Source organism: Microcaecilia unicolor, chromosome 3 (assembly GCF_901765095.1).
Source record: "Microcaecilia unicolor chromosome 3, aMicUni1.1, whole genome shotgun sequence".
Taxonomy (NCBI): domain Eukaryota; kingdom Metazoa; phylum Chordata; class Amphibia; order Gymnophiona; family Siphonopidae; genus Microcaecilia; species Microcaecilia unicolor.
The window spans coordinates 288415330-288438693 of record NC_044033.1 but is presented as its reverse complement, the minus strand read 5'-3'; the positions used below and the strand labels follow the sequence as shown (position 1 = coordinate 288438693).

The following is a 23364-nucleotide window of genomic DNA, read 5'->3' as shown; positions in this document are numbered from 1 at the left end:
GACCAAACAACTGATATGAAATATACCAGAAAACTATGGACCTCTTTTACCAAGCTGCGCTAGCGGTTCCCGTGCAGAAATGCCAATGGAGCCTATTCAAAAAGAATGGGCTTTGTTGGCATTACTGCACCAGGAGCCACTAGCAGGACTTGATAAAAGAGGCCCTATATTATCTATTGCTGAGTAAACAGCCCAAGACACGAATCATAAGTGGAAATGCCGTAGGAATCTAGCATAGTAATCGGCTCAAAATTTAGTCCAAGAGTCACATACAAGGCTCAGTATTACTAACCTTCTTAACGCAAAAGTGACTAATCTTATTCTACATTTTAATATCCCTGTACTTTGTCTATAAACACAAATTACAGCTCTTAAATATTAAAAACAAAATAAAAAAAAATCACAAACTATGGCATTTTATTTCAGAAGCATTTGCTTACATTTGTACAGTATATTACATAATTATTCATCTGCAGGACCTAATAAATATGAGTTATAGCTTTCTATACATTTCACTTTCAGTGTTTACTTGTCAACAAATCTTTACAGTCCTGTACAAATTGAGTAATTTGAAATAAGTTTCAACAAAATTCATTAATGTATACAATGTGAAAATTGAGAATTCTTTTTCTAGAAAAAAAATTGAATGTAAAGGATTTGACACATATCTATCTACACACAAAACATTTTGAAATAATTTTACATATATTGCCAAAAACATAAAGAAAACATGCCAACCCTGGTTATCCCAGACGCAATAAGGGTACATACAACACTTAATATTAAAACACTCTGTACAATAACAGAATATCATCAGTGCCATGTAGCTGTAATGGACACTTTCACAATACAGAAATGTTTGCACTTACTGTACAAACAAATGATAATGGGGCCAAACAAAAAAATCAGTAAAAATGGAAATGGTTTTGAGTTTATACTGGGGTCTCTACAAGGCAACAGCCATTTTTTGTTTACTGTTCACTTCCCCTAAAAAAACGCCTGTTTTTTTTGTAGCAGTGTTAATACCAGCATCCTTCAATTATTAAATAGACCTTTTTCTTCCCTTACAGCTTGTAATTTAAAAAAAACCATTACAAATGAAATATTTGTTAAGTCACTGGGAAAAAGATTATAAGAAAACACAAAAGTATAACTTATAAGCCGTAATGAATAAATACACAATTTGGATGGGCTAAGTACAATATTCATACATCGTTATTTAAGATTTAGTACAATTAGCTATTGATATACTTTCTTTTTTTCTCAAAAAGTATTATATCAAAATTAAAAAAAAATACAGATTTATAGAAAAATGGCAAAAGTAGTCTGATTCCATTTAATGGGTTATTAGAAACCACAGTAACCTTTTAGCTCAGTCCAACCTGTAAACATTTATTGGCCTTCAAAAAGAATCCTTTAATTTTGGTTTTACAGACCAATGTCAAACTGCAGGTTATATAGTTTTAGATGTGCTTGATTTCTATTGTTCAATTCACTATAAGGTGATTTGAGGGTTAAAATAATCATCTTTTGTGGAAAAGAACTCGTTTGTGTGTTGTACATCAAAATGTTCTAGTTCTGTAAAAATACCAGGGAATACACTCACAGCAAACTGCTGTTACTCCGTGATTTTTTACAGGCAGAGAATGCTTACTGTTCTCACAATGGAAGGCCTTCAGGTCACCAGATATGCAAATCCCAGACAAGTTGGAAACAGTTATTGCTTGAAGAAGAGTGGTCCATTGCATGACTTCTTCATAAAAGTGCACTTAAGTGCAAAGTTAGCTTGTCAAGAATCAGTTCTGAATAGAAAATAGTGCGAGTCTGATGTGTACCACACAGTGCAGTATAAAAATATCCACATGGCTCTCAACAGCTAATAAGTGCAAAGTGCTTAATCAAGTCCTGTTGTCACCTGCATTCAACCGACATTCCATTCTGTGAAGAACTGGTCATAGCTGGGTCTGCTAATGTCAACATAACAGCAGCAGTTAAGGAACTGGAGGAAGGTGAGGAGGAAGAGGAAGATGGAATAGCAACTCCTAAGCAGGAAAAAAAAAACCCCAAGAGATTTATTAAGTACCATATCATGAGATCACACTTTGATTACACTTATTTATAGTTATACATATTTTTTTATCCTTTTCATTAAATTTCCAAAATTTGATTTATACACATCCAATAAGAGGGTAAATCTATAACAGTGCGCCTATATATAGGTTCTTTGAGGGCATGTGTAAGGCTTCACTGGTTATCAATTCAACAAAAAATACAGTTTGAGATCTTGTCAGAGAGTGGGGTTAAATGGGCAGTATTCACAATGGAGAAGGGTAGTTAGTGGGGTTCCTCAGGGGTCCGTGCTAGGACCGCTGCTTTTTAATATATTTATAAATGATTTAGAGATGGGAGTAACTAGTGAGGTAATTAAATTTGCTGAAGACACAAAGTTATTCAAAGTCGTTAACTCGCGACAGGATTGTGAAAAATTACAAGAGGACCTTACGAGACTGGGAGACTGGGCGGCTAAATGGCAGATGACGTTTAATGTGAGCAAGTGCAAGGTGATGCATGTGGGAAAAAAGAACCCGAATTATAGCTACGTCATGCAAGGTTCCACGTTAGGATTTACGGACCAAGAAAGGGATCTGGGTGTCGTCGTCGATAATACACTGAAACCTTCTGCTCAGTGTGCTGCTGCGGCTAGGAAAGCGAATAGAATGTTGGGTATTATTAGGAAAGGTATGGAAAACAGGTGTGAGGATGTTATAATGCCGTTGTGTCGCTCCATGGTGCGACCGCACCTTGAGTATTGTGTTCAATTCTGGTCACCGCATCTCAAGAAAGATATAGTAGAATTGGAAAAGGTGCAGCGAAGGGCGACTAAAATGATAGCGGGGATGGGACGACTTCCCTATGAAGAAAGACTAAGGAGGCTAGGGCTATTCAGCTTGGAGAAGAGACGGCTGAGGGGAGACATGATAGAGGCTTATAAAATAATGAGTGGAGTGGAACAGGTGGATGTGAAGCGTCTGTTTACGCTTTCCAAAAATACTAGGACTAGGGGGCATGCGATTAAACTACAGTGTAGTACATTTAAAACAAATTGGAGAAAAATTTTCTTCACCCGTGTAATTAAACTCTGGAATTCATTGCCGGAAAATGTGGTGAAGGCGGTTAGCTTAGCAGAGTTTAAAAAGGGGTTGGACGGTTTCCTAAAGGACAAGTCCATAAACCGCTACTAAACGGACTTGGAAAAATCCAAAATCCCAGGAATAACATGTATAGAATGTTTGTACATTTGGGAAGTATGAGAGGTTTCTATTAATAAACATATGAAAAATATAATTGGAGGGGGGGGGTTAAAAATGATAAAAGTTTGATGATGATATGAGATATTTGCGCTTCAATGAACACAATATATGTTTGACTTTTGTGCATGTAATGGTGAATGTGCTAAATTTGTATTGCTTTCAATAAAAATGTTGGAAAAATAAAAACGTCTTTTTTGGCAGTGCTTCACTCAGCTGAGACCTGGAAGTCCCTGAGCCAATCACAACGCGTTCAGCCGAGCTAAACGCGCTGTGATTGGCTCAGAGACTTCCAGGTCTCTTAGCTGAGTGAAGCACTGCCAAAAAAGACGTTTTTATTATTGTGGAGGGGGGGGGGGGGGGGGGGGGAATGACAGCCAAAATGGACGTTTTTTTTGGATCGGCTTCCTCAACTGCACTGTCCTCTGGATCGAGCTGCATCGGAGGGGGTGAGTAGCGCGGCGTCTTCGGGCGGAACAGGGAGGCGTATTTGGCATGCACAGAGCAGCCAGCATAACGCTTGGCTGCTCTGCGCATGCTCAACCGGCCGATTGGCCGACTGTTTAACGATGGAATAGAGAATGCAAGTGAGCTACAACGAGCAGCTCATTGCATTCCCTTTCCTTAATGCATGCCCGTTCCTTACCGATTCGCTAAGGGAATCGGTAAGGGAAGGACTCTAACGACTGTTTAGTGCATCTGGCTCTAAGTCGTAATTTGGACATTTTACAAAGACGTTCAAATTTGGAGGCGGGGAGAGGGTCATTTTCGAAAAAAGATGGATGTCCATCTTTCATTTCAAAAATAGCAAGGATGTCCTTGAATTAGGTGTCCTTAGATTTGGACGTCTTTGTCTTTCGGCGATTTTCAAAACCAAAGACGTCCAAGTCAAATACGTCCAAATGCAAGCCATTTGGATGTGGGAGGAGCCAGCATTTGTAGTGTACTGGTCCCCCTGACATGCCAGGACAGCAATCGGGCACCCTAGGGGGCACTGTAGTGGACTTCATAAAATGCCCCAAGATACAAAGCTCTCTAGCCCCCCCCCCCCCCAACTGTACACCACTACCATAGCCCTTACGGGTGAAGGAGGGCACCTAGATGTGGGTACAAAGGGTTTCTGGTGGGTTTTGGAGGGCTCACCATTTCCTCCACAAATGTAACAGGTGAGGGGGGTATGGGCCTGGGTCCACCTGTCTGAAGTGCACTGCAGTGGAGGAGTGGCCTAGTGGTTAGGGTGGTGGACTTTGGTCCTGAGGAACTGAGTTCGATTCCCACTTCAGGCACGGGCAGCTCCTTGTGACTCTGGGCAAGTCACTTAACCCTCCATTGCCCCATGTAAGCCGCATTGAGCCTGCCATGAGTGGGAAAGCGCGGGGTACAAATGTAACAAAACCCCCCCCCCCCCAAAAAAAAAACTGCTCCAGGGACCTGCATGCACTGTCATAGATCTAAGTATGACATCTGAGGCTGGCAAGTAATATTTTTAATAATGTTTTATGTGGGTGGGAGGGGGTTAGTGACCACTGGGGGAGTAAGGGGAGGTCATCCCAGATTCCCTTCAGTGGTCATCTGGTCATTCCGGGCACCTTTTGGTGCCTTATTCGTAATAAAAACAGGTCTGGGTGAAAACATCCAAGTTTTACTCATGAACGTCTCTGCTTTTTCCCATTATGGGTCAAAGACGTGCAAGTCCTAGGAACGCCCAAGTCCCGCCTTCACCACGCCTCCGATACACCCCCTTGAAATTTGGATGTCCTTGCGATGGACTTCAGTTACAGACGTCCAAAATCGGGTTTCGATTATACTGATTTGGACGTCTCTGAGAGATGGACGTCCAAATGCCGATTTATGTAAATTTTTTGGATGTCCATCTCTTTCGAAAATGAGCCTGATAGTAACCTATGGAACTCTGTAAGTATAAGTGCTTTGAAAATGAGCCTCTTTGTAAAATTATACCCTATGGAGTTCTATTGCAAAGCTGTGGTAGAAAATGGCCTTAGTGCACCCTTGCATAGGTTTTTTCTTCCTGCGTTAAGGCCATTTTTATTGAAGTGGAAAGTGGCCAATTTTCCAAATTATAGGCCAGGCGCTATTAATCTGAACCCCCCCCCCCCCCCCCCCCCAAAAAAAAAAAACAACCCAGAAGAATCAAACTCCAGTCAAACAATGGTAAAATACCACAGTAGAGGCAACAAAGAAAGCAAAGATGTCTTTATTCCAAATCTTCAAATGACTTGACACGGCCGTGTTTCGGCCACAGGGCCTGCGCATCAGGAGTCAGAATATGTAGTCTTAAATCACTGCTGTATAAATACGCAATCCAATGGGCATAATAGTGCTAAAATGAGGTAATGGAACACCCTCAGAAATGCTTAGAAATGTGGACTGAACCACAGCGCCAACAGAGTCGGCAACCACTCTGCCCACCAAAATTGTAAACAGTAAAAACACATTGCTTTTTCTTTGTTGTCTCCACTGTGGTATTTTTCCATGTGCTAATGATACCATTAGTGCACTGTCATAAACAAAAATTAGTGCACGAGGTAGTTGGTTCTGTTAGTGTGCAGCAATGTAGATGTTCTACCTGATCAGTGCAGAAAAGCCCATTCTCTGTCCCCTATACATGCTCCCTCCCAGAAAAATTAAAAACATTTTAGCAGGTGGTTGGCACACGCACATTCGGAACTTACCGCGGGATGCCTCAACATGTCATGCGATAAGCCCTTTTAAGCTGTGGTAAGCACATACTAGTAAAAGGAGCTCTAAATGTTTAACATATAGGTCTTAAACACCAAAGCATAAATCACACCCTTCATCACTGCAAGTAGATCCTTTTGCATTTTACCAGTCAATTCTCTAGTTGAATCAAGTTAATTTACCCTTAGGATTGTCTAAGAATCTTAAGACGTAACTCCATACTTTCTTGGAATTCTTTGTCTTTACCTCTGCATTTGGCAGCCAGTAATTCCATTTCAACCCTTTGGCTCAACTCTGGGAATCAATCACCACAAGGGATTTCTTATTTTAACAGTCACTTAAAATAACTCTGCAATACTGGTGTTTTATATGGAATTCTAATTAAGGCCTTTAAGTATATTGAATACCAATATAATAAAACCATACATAACTATTAAAAAATACAATTATAAGACAAACAGAGAAAACTTACAATCATATCTATCAAACAAAACTAGATAAGGCACGCAACATAAAAATATACATTTTCACCTGGAAAACAAACCAACAAACAAATTGGAGAAGCCGAAATGATGTATACGATTAGAAAGTATATTACAGCAACATTTTCAACAGTTCATTCTGAGAAGTTTCACTGAAACAATATCTACTATAATAATTTGCACCTCCAACGTTCTGAAGCTGACTGCCAGAAAGTTGAAGCCCAGTTCGTAATGTCTGAAGTCATCCGGTGACGTCACAATGTTGCTTGGGAAACCGTGACGCATCTCAAGCACGGGCGCTATGAGTTTGCAGAACTCAGAGTACATGCTGGGTTAACAGGCAGGCAGCAGGCACAAAGAGTAGTCAGAGAGCCAGGCAGAGTTCAGCAATGAGGAATCAAGCAGATAGAAAGCAAGTAACAGGGCAAAACAAACACCAACTGAGGTAGAAGCAGAGTGCAGGAGGAGAGATCCGTAGATAACATGTTGGCGTCTGACGTCAGCAGGGGTCTAGCAAGAAAGGAAGAACAGCCATAGGACACAAGGAAGGAGAGGAAATCATCTGGGCCAATAGAAAAAGATCAGAGGGAGGCTATGAAGGAAAACAGACACCAGATTGGCCAGCAGAGGGGAGGAGATGCGAAGACAGGAGTGGCGAATTCAAAAGCATCAGGGCCGGAGGGAGGAGACGAGGGAAAGGAGACAGCCAGCAGACGGAAGAGGGGAGGAGCCGCGATAACAGGAGCGGCGAATCCGGCCGAGTCGGGGCCAAGCCAGTGTGAGGCGAGCTGTGACGCGGAGCGCCGAAGAAAATAGCAAAACAGCCCAGCATGCGTATGCCGGAGGTGTGTGCCACGTGGCTACGGCAGCCCAGGCTCCGTGTTCCCCAATGACGCCACCTGGACAGGGGTAGGACGGATGGAGGGAGGGAGGGGGCCCTGGAACCTTGCTAGCGCCCGCTTCCTTACTGTTGGAAACAGGCCTCTTTTACTAGTATTCCTTATAATTCTGTCCAAATTCAATTTACAAATTATCAAAACTCTGATTAAAAAAATAAATACAAAGAGACTCCCTAAGAACTACATCTTTCTTCTTATATGTTGTCCTCCTCAGATAACCTTCCTTTCCATGTTACTGCCTCTTTTGCTAGTAACCAAGTATAACTGATGCTTTTTGCTATAGCTTCATAAAAGGAGTCAGCTCTGTGGGTGCTGAGCACCACCAATACTATTATTATTATTAGCATTTGTAACCAATCACAATCAGGTTTTCGAGTTCATTACAGCACGGAGACCGTCCTGGTCACCCTCTTATCTAACTTTCGACGAGAGCTATCTGTTGGACGGAAGATTCTTCTGCTACAATTTGACATGTCTAGTGCTTTTGACATGGTGGATCATGAACTCTTGCTCCATCTACTGGATTCCTTTGGTATAGGAGGGCCAGTTTTGCATTGGTTCAAGGGTTTCTTGACTTCAAGGTCCTATCAGGTCATGGTGAACTCCCACACTTCTGAACAGTGGAATGCTTCCTGTGGGGTCCCTCAAGGCTCTCCCCTTTCACCTACCCTATTCAATATTATGATGATGCCTTTAGCCACAGCACTTGCAAACCTGAACCTCAACCCTTTCATCTACGCGGATGATATTACAGTCTATATCCCTTTTCAATCCACAGTAACAGAAGTTGCCAACCTCATAGATGCCTGTTTCACCACTTTAGAACATTGGGCTAGGGTGTTCCGCTTCAGGCTAAACAGGGAAAAAACTCATTGTCTCATCCTCTCGTCCACGCACGCTCATGTATCTGAGACAATGCTTCCAGTTCTGGGCTCTGCCCTCCCGATTGCCAACAGCCTGAGACTGTTAGGAGTGCATCTGGACTCACACATCCAGCTGGTTGATCATGTACACTTGGTCTCCAAAAAAATGTTCCAGGCCATGTGGAGGCTTCGGCGCATCAGATACCTCCTTCCCAGAGACTTGTTTCATACCCTTGTACACTGGCTTGTCCTATCCCATCTGGATTATTGTAGTGGTATTTATGTGGGTTGCCAGGCCTCCTTATTGAAAACGTTCCAAACGGCTCAGAACACTGCGGCGAGGCTCATCCTTAGAGAAAGGCGATTTGCACACGCCGAACCCCTGCGCTTTAAACTTCACTGGCTGCCTGTACAGGAGCGCATTGCTTTTAAGATCTGCTCCCTAACACATAAAATCATCTATGGGACTGCCCCGGATTACATGCTCCCCTTGATCGACCTTCCGCCTAGAAATGCCAACCCTACTGCTAGGTCCTATCTCCACCTCCACTTTCCGAACTGTAAGGGAGTCAAGTACAAGAAAATCTTCGCCTCGTCCTTCCGTTATTGGAGTCCTAAACACTGGAACACATTACCTCGTCACCTTAAAACTCAAGAGGACCATGCCCTTTTTAAGAAGTTGTTAAAGACATTCCTCTTTGCTAAGACTTACCCCTCAACTGACCATGTTGATTGATGCATCCCTAGTCCCTTACCCTGCCTAGTTCTCGCTGTTAGTTTCTCCCCTCCTATTTGCTTCTCTTATGCCTGCCTAAGCTTTTAAGGTTGTACTCTTATTTAATTCTCTGTAAGCCACATTGCGCCTGCATGAGTGGGAAAATGTGGGATATAAGCAACAAATAAATAAATAAAATAAATAAATATAGCACTACCAGACGCATGCAGGGCTGAACACCTGATAGAAAGAGACAGTCCCTGCTCAAAAGAGCTTACAATCTAAATAATACAGACACACAAGACAGTTACGGGTGAGGAAAGTAATGGGTGAGAAGGAAGGAAGGAAGGGACAAGGGGAGGGCAATTGAGTAGTGGCTAGGAGCTAAAAAGCAGCAGTGAAAAGGTGGGCTTTCAGCATAGATTTGAAAACAGGTAGAGATGGAGCTAGATGTATAGGTCCAGAAAGTCTATTCCAGGCATAAGGTGCCACGAGAGAAAAGAAGCGAAGTCTGGAGTTAGCAGTGGAGGAGAAGGGGGACGACAAGAGAGATTTGTCCAGTGAGCGGAGTTCACGGGGAGGAATGTAGGGAGAGATGAGAGTGGAGAGGTAATGGGGGGCTGCAGAGTGGATGCATTTAAAGGTCAGTACGAGAAGTTTAAACTGAATGCGGAAGCGGACAGGGAGCTAGTGAAGTGACCAGAGGAGTGGGCTAGTGTGGGTATAACGATTCTGGCGAAAAATAAGTTGTGCTGCAGAATTTTGGACAGATTGGAGAGATGGCTGAGCGGAAGACCAGTGAGAAGTAAATTGCAAGCGAGAGGTGACAAGGGTGTGGATAAGGGTTCTGGCAGCGTATTCAGAAAGTAAGGGGCGAATTTTGCTAATATTGTAGATAGAGAAACGACAGGTTTTGGCGATCTGTTGAATATGCGCAGAGAAGGAGAGAGAGGAATCAAAGATGACTCCAAGGTTACGAGCCGAGGAGACAGGGAAGATGTGAGAGTCATTAACAGAGATAGAGAAAGGGGGAACAGGGAAGGTGGGTTTAGGGGGAAAAATGAGAAGTTCAGTTTTGGTCATGTTGAGCTTTAGATGGCGTTGAGACATCCAAGCAGCAATGTCGGACAAGCAGGCTGAGATTTTGTCCTGGATCGAGGTTGAGATTTCAGGGGTGGAGATGTAGATCTGAGAGTCATCAGCGTAAAGATGGTACTGGAAGCCATGGGATGAAATTAGGGTACCAAGGGAAGAGGTATAGATGGAGAAAAGGAGGGGTCCAAGGACAGAACCCTGAGGCACACCAACAGAAAATGGGATGGAAGTTGAAGAGGATCCCACCAGAGTGAACACTGAAAGAACGAAGTGAGAGGTAAGAGGAGAACCAGGAAAGAACAGGGCCCTGGAATCCAAGCGAGGACAGCGTATCCAGAAGTATAGTGTGGTCAACAGTGTCGAAAGCAGCAGATAGGTCAAGAAGGATAAGGATAGAATAGAGACCTCTGGATTTAGCCAGTAGCAGGTCATTAGAGACTTTGGTAAGTGCAGTTTCAGTACAGTGAAGAGGGCGAAAAACAGATTGGAGTGGGTCAAGAATAGGTTGCGAAGAAAGAAAGTCAAGACAATGGCGGTGAACGACACGTTCAAGTAATTTGGAGAGGAAAGGGAGAAGGGAGATGGGGCGATAGTTGGAGGGACAGGTAGGGTCAAGTGAGGGTTTTTTAAGGAGTGGAGTGACAACAGCATGCTTGAAGGCCATAGGAACAGTTGCAGTGGAGAGTGAAAGATTAAGGATGTGACAGATGACAGGGATGATAGTAGGAGAGATAGTGTTAAGTAGGAGAGCAAGATCCTTTGTATTGCTCCATGGTGCAACCGCACCTTGAATACTGTGTGCAGTTCTGATCACCGCATCTCAAAAAAGATATAGTGGAATTAGAAAAGGTACAAAGAAGGGCAACAAAAATAATAAAGGGGATGGGACGACTTCCCTATGAGAAAGGTTGAAGTGGCTAGGGCTCTTCAGCTTGGAGAAAAGACGGCTGAGGAGAGATATGATAGAGGTCCATAAAATAATGGAGTGGAACAGGTAGATGTGAATCGCTTGTTTACTTTTTCCAAAAATACTAGGACTAGGGGACATGCAATGAAGCTACAAAGTAGTAAATTTAAAACAAATCAGAGAAAATATTTCTTCACTCAATGTGTAATTAAACTCTGGAATTCATTGCCACAGAATGTGGAAAAAGCAGTTAGATTAGTGGGGTTTAAAAAAGGTTTGTATAGTTTCCTAAAAGCAAAGTCCATAAGCCATTATTAAGATGGACTTGGTAAAATCCACTGTTTATTTCTAGGATAAGCAGCATAAAATGTATAGTTTTGGGATCTTGCCAGGTATTTGGGATCTGGATTGGCCACTGTTGGAAACAGGATACTGGGCTTGATGTACCTTTGGTCTGTCCCAGTAAGGCAATGCTTATGTTTTTATGTGTTTGGAATCCCCAAGCATTTTGAGATGTTAGTGCGTACGGCATCCTGTTTGCATCAATACTATCCTTGGTAGTCTGCAACAGAATGAGACATGCACAGGGCTCCATAAACCTTCTGTGATTAAATATTTAAACATTGAATTAAAAACAATAGAAACAAACTGCTAGAGTGGCTATACTGAAAATATTTATGACACACAGTATTTAAAATCAACAAAACTCCAGTTAATGACATTTTTTCTGTATACTTCCCATGGTCTCACAGGCTGCATAAAATTCAATAGGAGACACATTCGCCCACTGCTGAACTAAAGAATGCTCTCACTTAAGTCAAGAGTACCTTTCTTATATTAATATACAAAGCTCATTGTTATACTCTGAAAGTGGTTAGGTAAGGTTTAATAAAACTTTAGTTATGCCAGGACTTACTTTCTGTTTCTTTCTTTTTCAAGCGCTTTCTCCTTCTATCAATAGAAGCCACTTCAGATTTTAAGGACAGGTAGTGCTTCCTGATTTCTTGCAGTTTTTCTTGCAGAAATGCTATGCGCTCTGCACTTGCCATGTTTTCCAGATCAGCTGGAAGTGAAATAATTCGTATAAGAATGTGCAGTACTTTGCAAAGTTTTAATTTACATGCTGACTGCCTCTCACTCTCTCTAAGTGTATAGGGTTATCAGATACAGTAACTTCAGAGACAATACCAGTAACTCCTTAAGGAAACCAATTGTCCCCCTCTGCATTTTGTGACATATAGCTGTCATTTCACTACCAACACAGTGACCACCAGTCTTTTAATATACCATGAAAAAATTAAATAGTCAAAAGCCAATTAAAACTGCCTGCTCCCCATCACCAATAACAACTGATTGATTCTAAAAAGGTTTTCTAACTACAGACACAGAGCTACATCTTTTCCAGTGTTCAATAACAATCTTTATTTCACACTTTATATTTTATGTTTCTTTTAACACTTACCAAATGCACTGTTGGTTTGTTCATAAATCATCATGAAGCAGTTACTCTCCCCTGAAATTTTAAGGAACGTAGCAACGGGGCATGAGGATTATTCTTGTACCTGAATCTTGCAAGAGAATGCATGTGTCGCTTTAATTCATGAGTTTAGAAACTTTTTGGCCCGGGAGTAGTGCTGTATAGTAACTAAGCAAATGTAATTAGTTACTGTAGTTACGTGAAAGTTTTGACATTTTGACAAGTACAGGAAACATTTGTTACTTTTACCAAAGTAATTATTCACTTGTGATGATTATAGTTAAAAGTAAAAAGTAACATAACAAGTGGAGGAGTGGCCTAGTGGTTAGAGCACCAGTCTTGACATCCACAGGTGGCTGGTTCAAATCCCAATGCTGCTCCTTGTGATCTTGGGCAAGTCACTTAACCCTTCATTTCCTCAGGTACAAACTTAGATTTACTCCTTCCTACTCCAACAGCTCTTTCTTCAGGTATTCCTCCATTTTATCAAAATCAGTACGTCTGAAATCCAGTACTTGAGTTTTGTGAGTCCACACTCCGCCTTTGCCCTTATATCAAACCATATCATGTGATGATCACTATTACATAGGTGGGCACCCACCCAGATATTGGAAACACTTCCTCCATTCGTAAGCACTAGATCCAGCATCGACCCTTCCCTCGTGGGTTCTGTCACCATTTATCTGAGCAAGGCACTTTGACAGGCATCCACAATCTCCCTACTTCTTTCCGATTCTGCAGATGGGACGTTCCAATCCACATCAGACAAGTTGAAATCTCCCAACAGTAGCACCTCCCCTTTCATACCAATCTGTTGAATATCTTCTATCAGATCCTTGTCTAGCTTCTCCGTTTATACCGGAGGTATGTAGATAACCCCCAGTGTGGATACAGGTTCCATCTTCTCTTTCCAAGTCGATCCATAAAGCTTCTTCCTTTCCACAGGTCCCCCACATTTCAGCCGCTCTGATATTGTCTCTCACATACAGCGCCACTCCTCCATCCCTTCGGCCCTCTCTATCCTTCCTAAAAAGATTATAGGCCAGTATAGTCACATCCCATTCATGGGAATCATTGAACCACGTCTCTGTAATAGCAACAGTATCCAAGTTTTCTTCAAACATCAGGGCTTGCAAGTCTTGAACCTTTTTACCTAGACTACGAGCATTTGCATAGTGAGTTTAGGTGGTTTTCTATATTTAGATGACCTTTCCCTCTGCCATCATGTTTATTCTGGTGGTGACTTTCTGAATTTCCTTGTTTCCTTGTCACCCCCGCCTTCTAGTTTAAATGGCTAGAAACATACTGTCTGAATTTCTCCCCAAGGTTCCTTTTTCCAGTCACAGAAAGATGTAGCCCATCATTACAGTAGAGCCTGTTATTTCTCCATATATTACCCCATGCTCCTATGTATTTATTTATTTGTTACATTTTGAATGGATGTATTGAGGAGGGGACATATGGACAATCATCGGTTGGATTGACTAGAAGGCTTTTGTCTATAAGGTACCTTATGGCCATCTGACTCCTTATTACTGTGGGGATATCTGGACTCTTTCTAGTAATAATTTCTGTCACAGGATTATCCTAAAATCTTAGATTTTCTACAGAAATGAGAGAAGACAGGAGGTGGATATATATATTTTTATTTATGCTTACCAATACAGGGCAATGTAATCCGAGAGATCAATCGACGTCAGAACAGAGTGACAGCACTTCTGGCAGCATCTGGGTCTTCTGTCTGCCCCTCCTAGATTTGTCCCTTCTTTTATACCCTCCCGCTCCTATTCAAAATAATGGGGCTCATAGACGGCAATGATAACCCTTGTTTACCAAAACTGTTCAACCGCAAATCCCCCTCTCCTCCGCCTTTCTTCTATTTTAAGTTCCTCAATTTTGCACCTGGCATGACAAACAATTTTTTCTAACTGACACGTAGACTTAAAGATTCCATTTCATAGTTCATATTGCAACTCAGCTTCCATTTTGTAACTCAGATTGCAACTGAACTTCCATTTTGATTTCAGTCTCCTTGGCCTAACTTTTTCATTCCAAGTCAACTAGCCCTTCTTCCAGGCTTAGTTACTAGGTCTTGTTTTTCCAACAAGGCCTCAATCATACTAGCCATTGGTTTTCCAACTTTGGCCAGTGTTGCCAGTTGTTTTTAATAGCCTAAACTCCAAAGTTTAGGTTCCCACCATTCCAGTGGGGGCCCAGTGGGGGCTCCTGGCCGTACCATATCTCTACAATTTGTACCCCACATTTTCCCACCTATTTGCAGGCTCAATGTGGTTTACATGGTACAGTATAGGCTGTTGCCAGTTCGGTTGGTAACAGATACAAAGTTATGTTGTGAACAGATGAGGTAGGTTTGGATCAAGTATCATGGAGTCAAAAGAGGTGAAGATTATAAATGGTCCAGTACGATCATTAGTTATGTTGTGTCGCTGGGTGCTGGGATTTTATGTTGGAACGTTGGGATAGGCTTTTTTGAATAGGTGAGTCTTTAGTGATTTTCTGAAATTTAGGTGGTCATGGATTGTTCTCACTGTACTTGGGAGTCTGTTCCATAGTTGTGCGCTTACGTAGGAGAAGTTGGATGTGTAGGTTGTTTTGTATTTTAGTCTTTTACAGATTGGGTAATGTAGGTTTAGGTATGATCTTGATGATTTGATTCTGTTTCTGGTTGGTAGATCTATTAGGTCTATCATGTAACCTGGTACTATGCCGTAGATGATTTTGTGTACCAAGGCGCAGATTTTGAAGATAGTCCTTTCTTTGATTGGGAGCCAGTGCAGCTTTTCTCGTTGGGGTGTGGCGCTTTCGAATCGAGTTTTACCATATATCAGTCTGGCTGCTGTATTTTGGGTGGTCTGGAGTTTTTTTTGTGAGTTGTGCTTTGCATCCCGTGTAGATTCCACTACAGTGCATGGCTTCGGACCATTAATTTTATTAGGTTTCGAAAAGTTTCCCTTGGGAAGAAAGGTTTTATTCGTTTGAGTTTCTACATTACCTTATTTACTTGGTTCTCTAGTGTGAGGCTCCGATCGAGTGTGACACCAGTATTTTTAAGCTTTCTGAGATAGGGAGTGTGTGTCCTGGGGTAGTTATAGTTGCAGGTTTGTATTTGTTGTGTTGTGATGAGAGGATGAGGCAGTGTGTTTTTTCAGTGTTTAGTTTCAGTTGGGATGAGTTTGCCCAGGAGTCCATGATGTTAAGGCCATCATTAATTTCTTTGGTTATTTCTGTCAAGTCCTGTTTGAAGGGAATGTATATTGTGACGTCATCTGCATAGATGAATGGGTTGAGACCTCGATTGGACAAGGACTTTGTATCTAAAACCTTCTTCTTTACACCAAGACTCAAGCCACTTATTGAAATCCACTGTTTTGCGTAGTCTTTCCTCTCCCTTCCCTCGTGCGGGAATTACTTCAGAAAAAGCCACAATCTGAACAAAAGATTTCAGTCCCTCCCCAAGCTTCTGGAATGTTCTCTGTGCTGTAAACTTGCTAGTATTGGCAAGGTCATTTGTCCCCAGGTGAATTACAACATCAGTATTTCAAGCCTTGCTCTCTTTTCGGATCACTTTCATGAGCACCCACATCCTAGGTTGGACATATCTATTGTCCATGTCTTGTTGGATGGAGAAATTTGGAATGGAAGTTCCTGAGTTAGATTAGGGCAAATTATCCACCACAAGATTGACTCCTTCAGTGATGATGATGATGTCTGCTAAGTTCCCAGAATACTTTTCCTTAAAGTTGGGGGGGGGGGGGCTTAGGGGTGTTTATCCCACAGGACCTCTGGGATGTAGGCACAATACAGATCCTTTTTGGGATGTTATTGGAGTACCCGACAGTGTAAATCCTGAAAGAAATGGGTCCCAGACAAGACTAACATTAGAAAGGTAAGTGTCAGATGCAACATGTATTCCCCTAATCCTTAGATCCAAGCTCACTGTGCCAAAATAATAGACGGAACTAACTCCACACCCAAGTATTATAAAAATACGGCAATTTTATTTACAATAGCAACAGAAGACAGAGCCAATTTCATTACAGAAATAATTTAGAGTAAATGCACATAAATCCCTAACTAGACTTTCAGATATCAGCGTGTCCCTTAGATGGGCAGGCAGGTGCTGCTCAGGTCTGCTCCTCAGGGTGGGATGTTGACACAGCAATCCCTATCTCTGACAAGAGCCCCTTTTATACAGAAATTAGATGCTGTACCTGTACTGCTGACATACTTTCTGTCCTTGTTGTAATGTAAACAGAACATTGTGATCCCCCATTGTTATGACTTCAGGGGTCATATGATTGTCTCACAGCACCGCATTCAGGGGCACCTTGGCTAAGAGCCATGGTTGCATAAACAATGTACAGTTTTGCCAGTCTTTACGTCAATTCTGATAACCTTGTTGTTTGTACTCAGGGTCACAGCTTCATGAAGCAACAAGCTTTAACTCAGATGAGATTATATGAGTTTGCATATTGTAATCAGGTTGTTAATGCTGGATAGTGCATATGAATCCATATATTTTGCCACAGAAACCAGGCAGGGTGGTGCCTAGTGCTCCAGTAGCGCTTTCTTTACCCATACAGGGGCTTATATCAGATAAATGTTGCATCTATGGTACACTAGGCCCAGCATTTGTTCCAGTTATGACAGTCTCTCCCAGTGTCTTTACAAGTTAGAATATCCTATATAGTAAAAACCAACCTCAACGTTCTGAAGCTGACTCTGTGGCTTCAGTGAAGAGTTTGTAACCTCTGAAGCTCAGGCTCCATCTCTGTAAGCTCCGCCCTCGCGTCCAAACATCATGACGTCGAGGGCGGGTCAATCGCCATAAAAGAATCGCGCTTCAAAAAACAGAAACAAACGGAGGTCTAAACTCCCGACGGAGAAGTACCAGCGAGGCAACAACAAAAAAAAAAAAAAAAGAAAAGAAAGGGAAATGTAGCTCCGCCCTCGCGTCACAACGCGAGGACGTCGAGGGCAGGGTGGTACACACAGCGGCGACGACAGAGGACTTGGAGGAGATCCCGGAACCCCCCTCGGTATTTCGCAATGGAAAGCCTGCCCGATCTCTTGCAACAACGCAGGCATGGAGGAGGAGGAAGTCAGGGAAGGAAGACAGAAATGCTTAACAGAGGGAAAAGCAGACGGGGAGGGGGTCCTCACACCAGAGAGATGGGGGTGGGGACCCTGCAAGAGGGGAGGGGCTCACACTCACTCACTCAGTAGAGGGAGGGAGGAAAAGGAGGGGGAGGCCAACAGAAGGGAAAGGTAGGATGGGGAGGGAAGGGAGAAGGGGGAAAACCAGACTCTCTGTCAAACAAACTATCTCTGAGAAAACTCTGTCTCTCTCACTCACTCTGTCCAGCATACGCACTCGCACAGTCATTCTGAAACACACACACTCACTCACAGATACACAAGCACCCCGTCTCAATCTCTATGTGACACACAATAGCACAGTCACTCTCTCTCTCACACAGTCACTCTCACACACACACTCACTCAAACATACACACTACGAGGAAAACCAGCCTAGCGCCCGTTTCATTTCTTTCCGAAACGGGCCTTTTATACTAGTTCCTTTATAAAGTTAATCTTCTGTGCAAATGGCTACATGTTTCAAATGTTGCTGCTGTTCCTTTTCAGCAGAAATCTACAGATATTAAATACAGCCCTACACAAAATTTTATGATGGTGAGTCAAGCTTAGTGATGGGGAATGTGAGGCTGGCATATAATATAATATCACATCTACAAGAGTCCTCATATATTACCCCAGTTAAGTTACAACACATTTCAGTCAAACTCAGGAATCTTAACTATGCACTTCATGCTGCCTCCAGATACTTCAGGTGGCCCCCTCATGTAAAGCATGGACACGAGTGTATAGAAGGGCAGGCTGTAGTCCTGAAATTACACCTTGGCTGCTTATTAGGGGAAACAGGACTTTTGCCCCAGAATTACATAGTACTCACTTCATCTGGTTCTGTCAAACCTACCAAGATATCTAAGGCGGCTGCTATTTTAAACACAGTGCCTCCTCAATCTCTCTCTTTCACCTTTCTGCCCTGCATTACTGCCCATAATACAGGTTCAAAGAAAAGCAAGCATAACAGCAGAGACAGGACCCCCTTCCATTATCCCCCATTGTAGTGGAAACACCCTTAAGGCCACTCCACTGACCAGGACCACTGTGTTAGGATCCACATATCATGTAAACAGCTGCAAAGAATCCTCCTATACAGCGAAAATACTTACCTGTAGCAGGTACTCTCCGAGGACAGCAGGACAGTCATTCTCACAGGTGGGTGATATCATCTGCGTCACCTGGTGTGGAACGCTTTCATAGCATATATAGCTTTAAGAGCACATGCCAGAATCCCTACTGCATATGAAAGTGCCCTCCTGCCTGTTGCGAGAGCACGGGACCAACAGTATAGCATATTAGCTATACAAAAACAACTCCAAGAGGTGGTGAAAGGGTATATATTCACTTTCTCTGAGGACAAGCAGGCCATGTCTTACTCACATGTGGGAATCCCTAGCTACCAGCCTCACCAAAAACAAAAACAACTGGAACTCACAATGGCAAGTTCAAAATACTAAACAACCTGTGTAAGAGTGCAGCCTGGAAAAGAACAAAACAGGCCTAGAAGGGTGGAGTTGTATTCTAGACCCCAAACAAATTCTGCAGAACTGTTTGTCCAAACCAACAATCTCATCGGGTATTCTGCTCAATGCAACAGTGAGATGGGAATGTATGGATCGAAGACCATGTTGCAGCCTTGCAAATTTTTTTCTACAGAGACTGATCTCAAGTGGGCTACCGATGCAGCCATGGACTATCTGTAGGGCCTAGTCTGCTCCAAGTAAAATGTCAATGCTCGCTTGCAGTCCAAGGTGTGTAAGTGTGCTTTTGTCAGAATGTTGGAAAAATGTATTTTATTTATTGGAATATATTAATCGCCTTTATGAAGAAATTCACCCAAGGCGGTGTACAGCAGGTACAGATTAACATAAAACTTACAATTTTGTTAACAGAATAACTTGAAAAAAGTAAGCTGAAGTAAATTTCCTGGACTGGATGGTATTCATCCCAGAGTAGTGATGGAATTGAAAAATGAACTTGCGGAACTATTGTCAGTAATATGTAATTTATCTTTAAAATCAAGCATGGTATCGGAAGATTGGAGGGTGGCCAATGTAACGCCAATTCTTAAAAAAGGTTCCAGAGAAGATCCAGGAAATGATAGACTGGTGAGCCTGACGTCGGTGCCTGGCAAAATGGTAGAGACTATTATAAAGAACAAAATTACACAGCATATTCAAAAGCATGGATTAATAAGACAAAGCCAACATGGATTTAGTGAAGGGAAATCTTGCCTCACCAATCTATTAAATTTCTTTAAAGGGGTGAACAAACATGAGGATAAAGGTGAGCAGGTCGATATTGTGTATCTAGATTTTCAAAAGGGGTTTGACAAAGTACCTCATGAAAGACTCCAGAAGAAACTGGAGAGTCATGGGGTAGGAGGTAGTGTCCTATTGTGGATTAAAAACTGGTTAAAAGATAGAAAACAGAGGGGTTTGTGCCGGAACCACTGCTTTTTAACACATTTATAAATGATCTAGAGATGGGAGTAACTAGTGAAGTAATTACATTTGCTGATGACACAAAGTTATTCAAAGTTGTTAAATCGCAAGATTATTGTGAAAAATTACAAGAGGACCTTACTAGACTGGGAGACTGGGCATCTAAATGGCAGATGACATTTAATGTGAGCAACTGCAAAGTGAAGCATGGGGGAAAGAGGAACCCGAATTATAGCTACGTAATGCAAGGCTCCACATTAGGAGTCACCGACCAGGAAAGGGATCTAGGCGTCATTGTTGACGATATGTTTAAACCTTCTGCTCAGTGTGCGGCTGTGTCAGTGGCTAAGAAAGCAAATAGAATGTTAGGTATTATTAGGAAAGGAAAGGAATGGAAAACAAAAATGAGGACGTTATCAGTCCATGGTGCGACCACACCTAGAATATTGTGTTCAGTTCTGGTCACAGCATCTCAAAAAAAAGATATAGAGGGGCATAATCGAAAGGGACGCCCAATTTTGCTGAGGACGTCCTCGCAAAATGTCCCGACAGAGGGACAGGGAAACCCGTATTATCGAAACAAGATGGACGTCCATCTTTTGTTTCAATAATACGGTCGGGGATACCCAAATCTTGAAATTTAGGTTGTCCTTAGAGATAGTCATTCCTCGACTTGGTCGTTTCTGATTTTCAGCGATAATGGAAACCAAGGACGCCCATCTCAGAAACGACCAAATGCAAGTCCTTTGGTCATGGGAGGAGCCAGCATTCGTAGTGCACTGGTCCCCCTGACATGCCAGAACACCAACCAGGCACCCTAGGGGGCACTGCAGTGGACTTCATAAATTGCTCCCAGGTACATAGCTCCCTTACCTTTTTTTTTTTGTTACATTTGTACCCCGCGCTTTCCCACTCATGGCAGGCTCAATGCGGCTTACATGGGGCAATGGAGGGTTAAGTGACTTGCCCAGAGTCACAAGGAGCTGCCTGTGCCTGAAGTGGGAATTGAACTCAGTTCCTCAGTTCCCCAGGACCAAAGTCCACCACCCTACCCACTGAGCCCCCAAATCCCCCCCAAACCCACTACCCACAACTGTACACCATTACCATAGCCCTTACGGGTGTAGGGGGGCACCTAGATATGGTTACAATGGGTTTCTGGTGGGTTTTGGAGGACTCACATTTACCACCACAAGTGTTAACAGGTACGGGGGATGAGCCTGGGTCTGCCTGCCTGAAGTGCACTGCACTCACTAAAACTGCTCCAGGGACCTGCATACTGCTGTGATGGACCTGAGTATGACATTTGAGGCTGGCACAAAATATTTTTAAAGATTTTTTTGAGGGTGGGAGGGGGTTAGTGACCACTGGGGGAATAAGGGGAGGTCATCCCTGATTCTCTCCGGTGGTCATCTGGTCAGTTCGGGCACCTTTTTATGCCTTGGTCGTAAGAAAAACAGGACCAGGTAAAGTCGTCCAAGTGCTTGTCAGGGATGCCTTTTTTTTTCCATTATGGGTCGAGGACGTCCATGTGTTAGGCACGCCTAAGTCCCGCCTTCGCTACGCCTCCGACACGCCCCTGTGACCTTTGATTGTCCCTGCGATGGAAAGCAGTTGGGGATGCCCAAAATCAGCTTTCAATTATACCGATTTGTGTGGGCGTCCTTCTCTTTTGAAAATGAGCCTGATAGTGGAATTAGAAAAGGTACAGAGAAGGGCCATGAAAATGATAAAGGAGATGGGATGACTTCCCTATGGGGAAAAGCTGAAGCATCTAGGGCTCTTCAGCTTGGAGAAAAGACGGCTGAGGGGAGATATGATAGAGGTCTATAAAATAATGAGTGGAGTGGAATGAGTAGACACGAATGATTTGTTTACTCTTTTCAAAAATACTAGGACTAGGGGGCATGTAATGAAGCTACAAAGTAGTAACCAAAACAAATCAGAGAAAATTTTTCTTTACTCAATATGTAATTAAACTCTGTAATTCGTTGACAGAGAATATGGTAAAAGCAGTTAGCTTAGCGAGGTTTAAAAATGGGTTAGGTGGCTTCCTAAAGGAAACGTCCATAGACCATTATTAAAATGGTCTAAAATCCACTGCTTATTTCTAGGATAAGCAGCATAAAATGTATTGTACTTTTTTGGGATCTTGCCAGGTACTTGTGACCTGGATTGGCCAATGTTGAAAACAGGATGCTGGGCTTGATGGAACTTTGGTCTGTCCCAGTATATATATAACAGAACTACTGTGAAACAGTTTCAAAAATATACACATTTAACAGAACTGGAATTCAAATACCAGAGATACAACACAATGTTAGCATAATACTAATGATACTCCTAATAAGCATGCACTAGAACATTCAAGTAACATAGATAGGATGCTAGAAATTTCTACAATATGGGGACCAAAAGACGGGAGCAAGATGCGTGGTACAGAGTCAGTTAGGATACTTTGGTGGTTAGCAAAACTCAAGGCAAGTTCATTGTATAGTTAATCAAAAGGTAAGAATGATAGACTGGTTCAGATAAAACTCTGACACAATCTTAGGCAGGAAATTAGGATGCGTATGGAGAACTACCCTATGATGAAAATTAGTGTACAGTGGATTCACTACTAGGGCATGAAGCTCACTGACCCTGCAAGCTGAAGTAACAGTCAACAAAAACAATACCTTCCAGGTCAAGAAATTCAGATGACAGGAGTCAAGCGGATCAAAAGTAGCTTTCAGCAGCTGGGTGAGGACGATGTTGAGGTCCCATAGGGGGCTCTGTGAAAAACTAGAGGCTGTCATCACATGGTAATGGTAAGCATGAACTGCACTGAGGTGAACCCTTACAGAGTTGTTCTTGAGACCAGACTCAGAAAGATGTAGAAGATATTCAAGAAGGGTCTGTGTAGGGCAAGAAAGAAGATCTAGGGCTCTGCCCTCACAACAGATGGCAAACCTCCTCCATTTGAAAGAATAACACCTCATATTGGAATCTTTATTGGAAGCCAGCAAGACCCTGGAGACACCCTCAGGAAGATGCAAGGAAGCAAATTCTGAACATCCAGGCTGTGAGGGCCAGAGACTGGAGGTTGGGATGCAGCAGAATCCCTCGTTCTGCATGAACAGAGTCAGAAAACACTCCAAGGTTCTTCAGAGGATAACTCCAGAAGAAGAGAGAACCAGATCTGCCTGGACCAATAAGTGGAGATCAGACTCATGGTTCTGCAGTCTTGCTTGAGTTTCAGCAAAGACTTCCCCACGAGAGGGATGGGAGGATATGTATACAGAAGGCTGTTCCCCCAGTGGAGG

General features: G+C 42.7%; 1 protein-coding gene across 1 annotated transcript in view; it reads right to left on the bottom strand.

Annotated features, from left to right (window-relative positions):
- Window positions 1–415: 415 nt before the first annotated feature.
- Window positions 416–23364, bottom strand: part of ARID4B (AT-rich interaction domain 4B) — a 1313885-nt gene continuing 1290936 nt past the window's right edge. The window contains exons 23-24 of the mRNA XM_030198147.1: window positions 11886–12032; window positions 416–2042 (exon numbers count right to left, since the gene is read on the bottom strand). Of these exons, the coding sequence (XP_030054007.1) occupies window positions 1912–2042; window positions 11886–12032 (278 nt within the window). The 3' untranslated portion in view covers window positions 416–1911. The remainder of the gene's footprint in view (window positions 2043–11885; window positions 12033–23364) is intronic.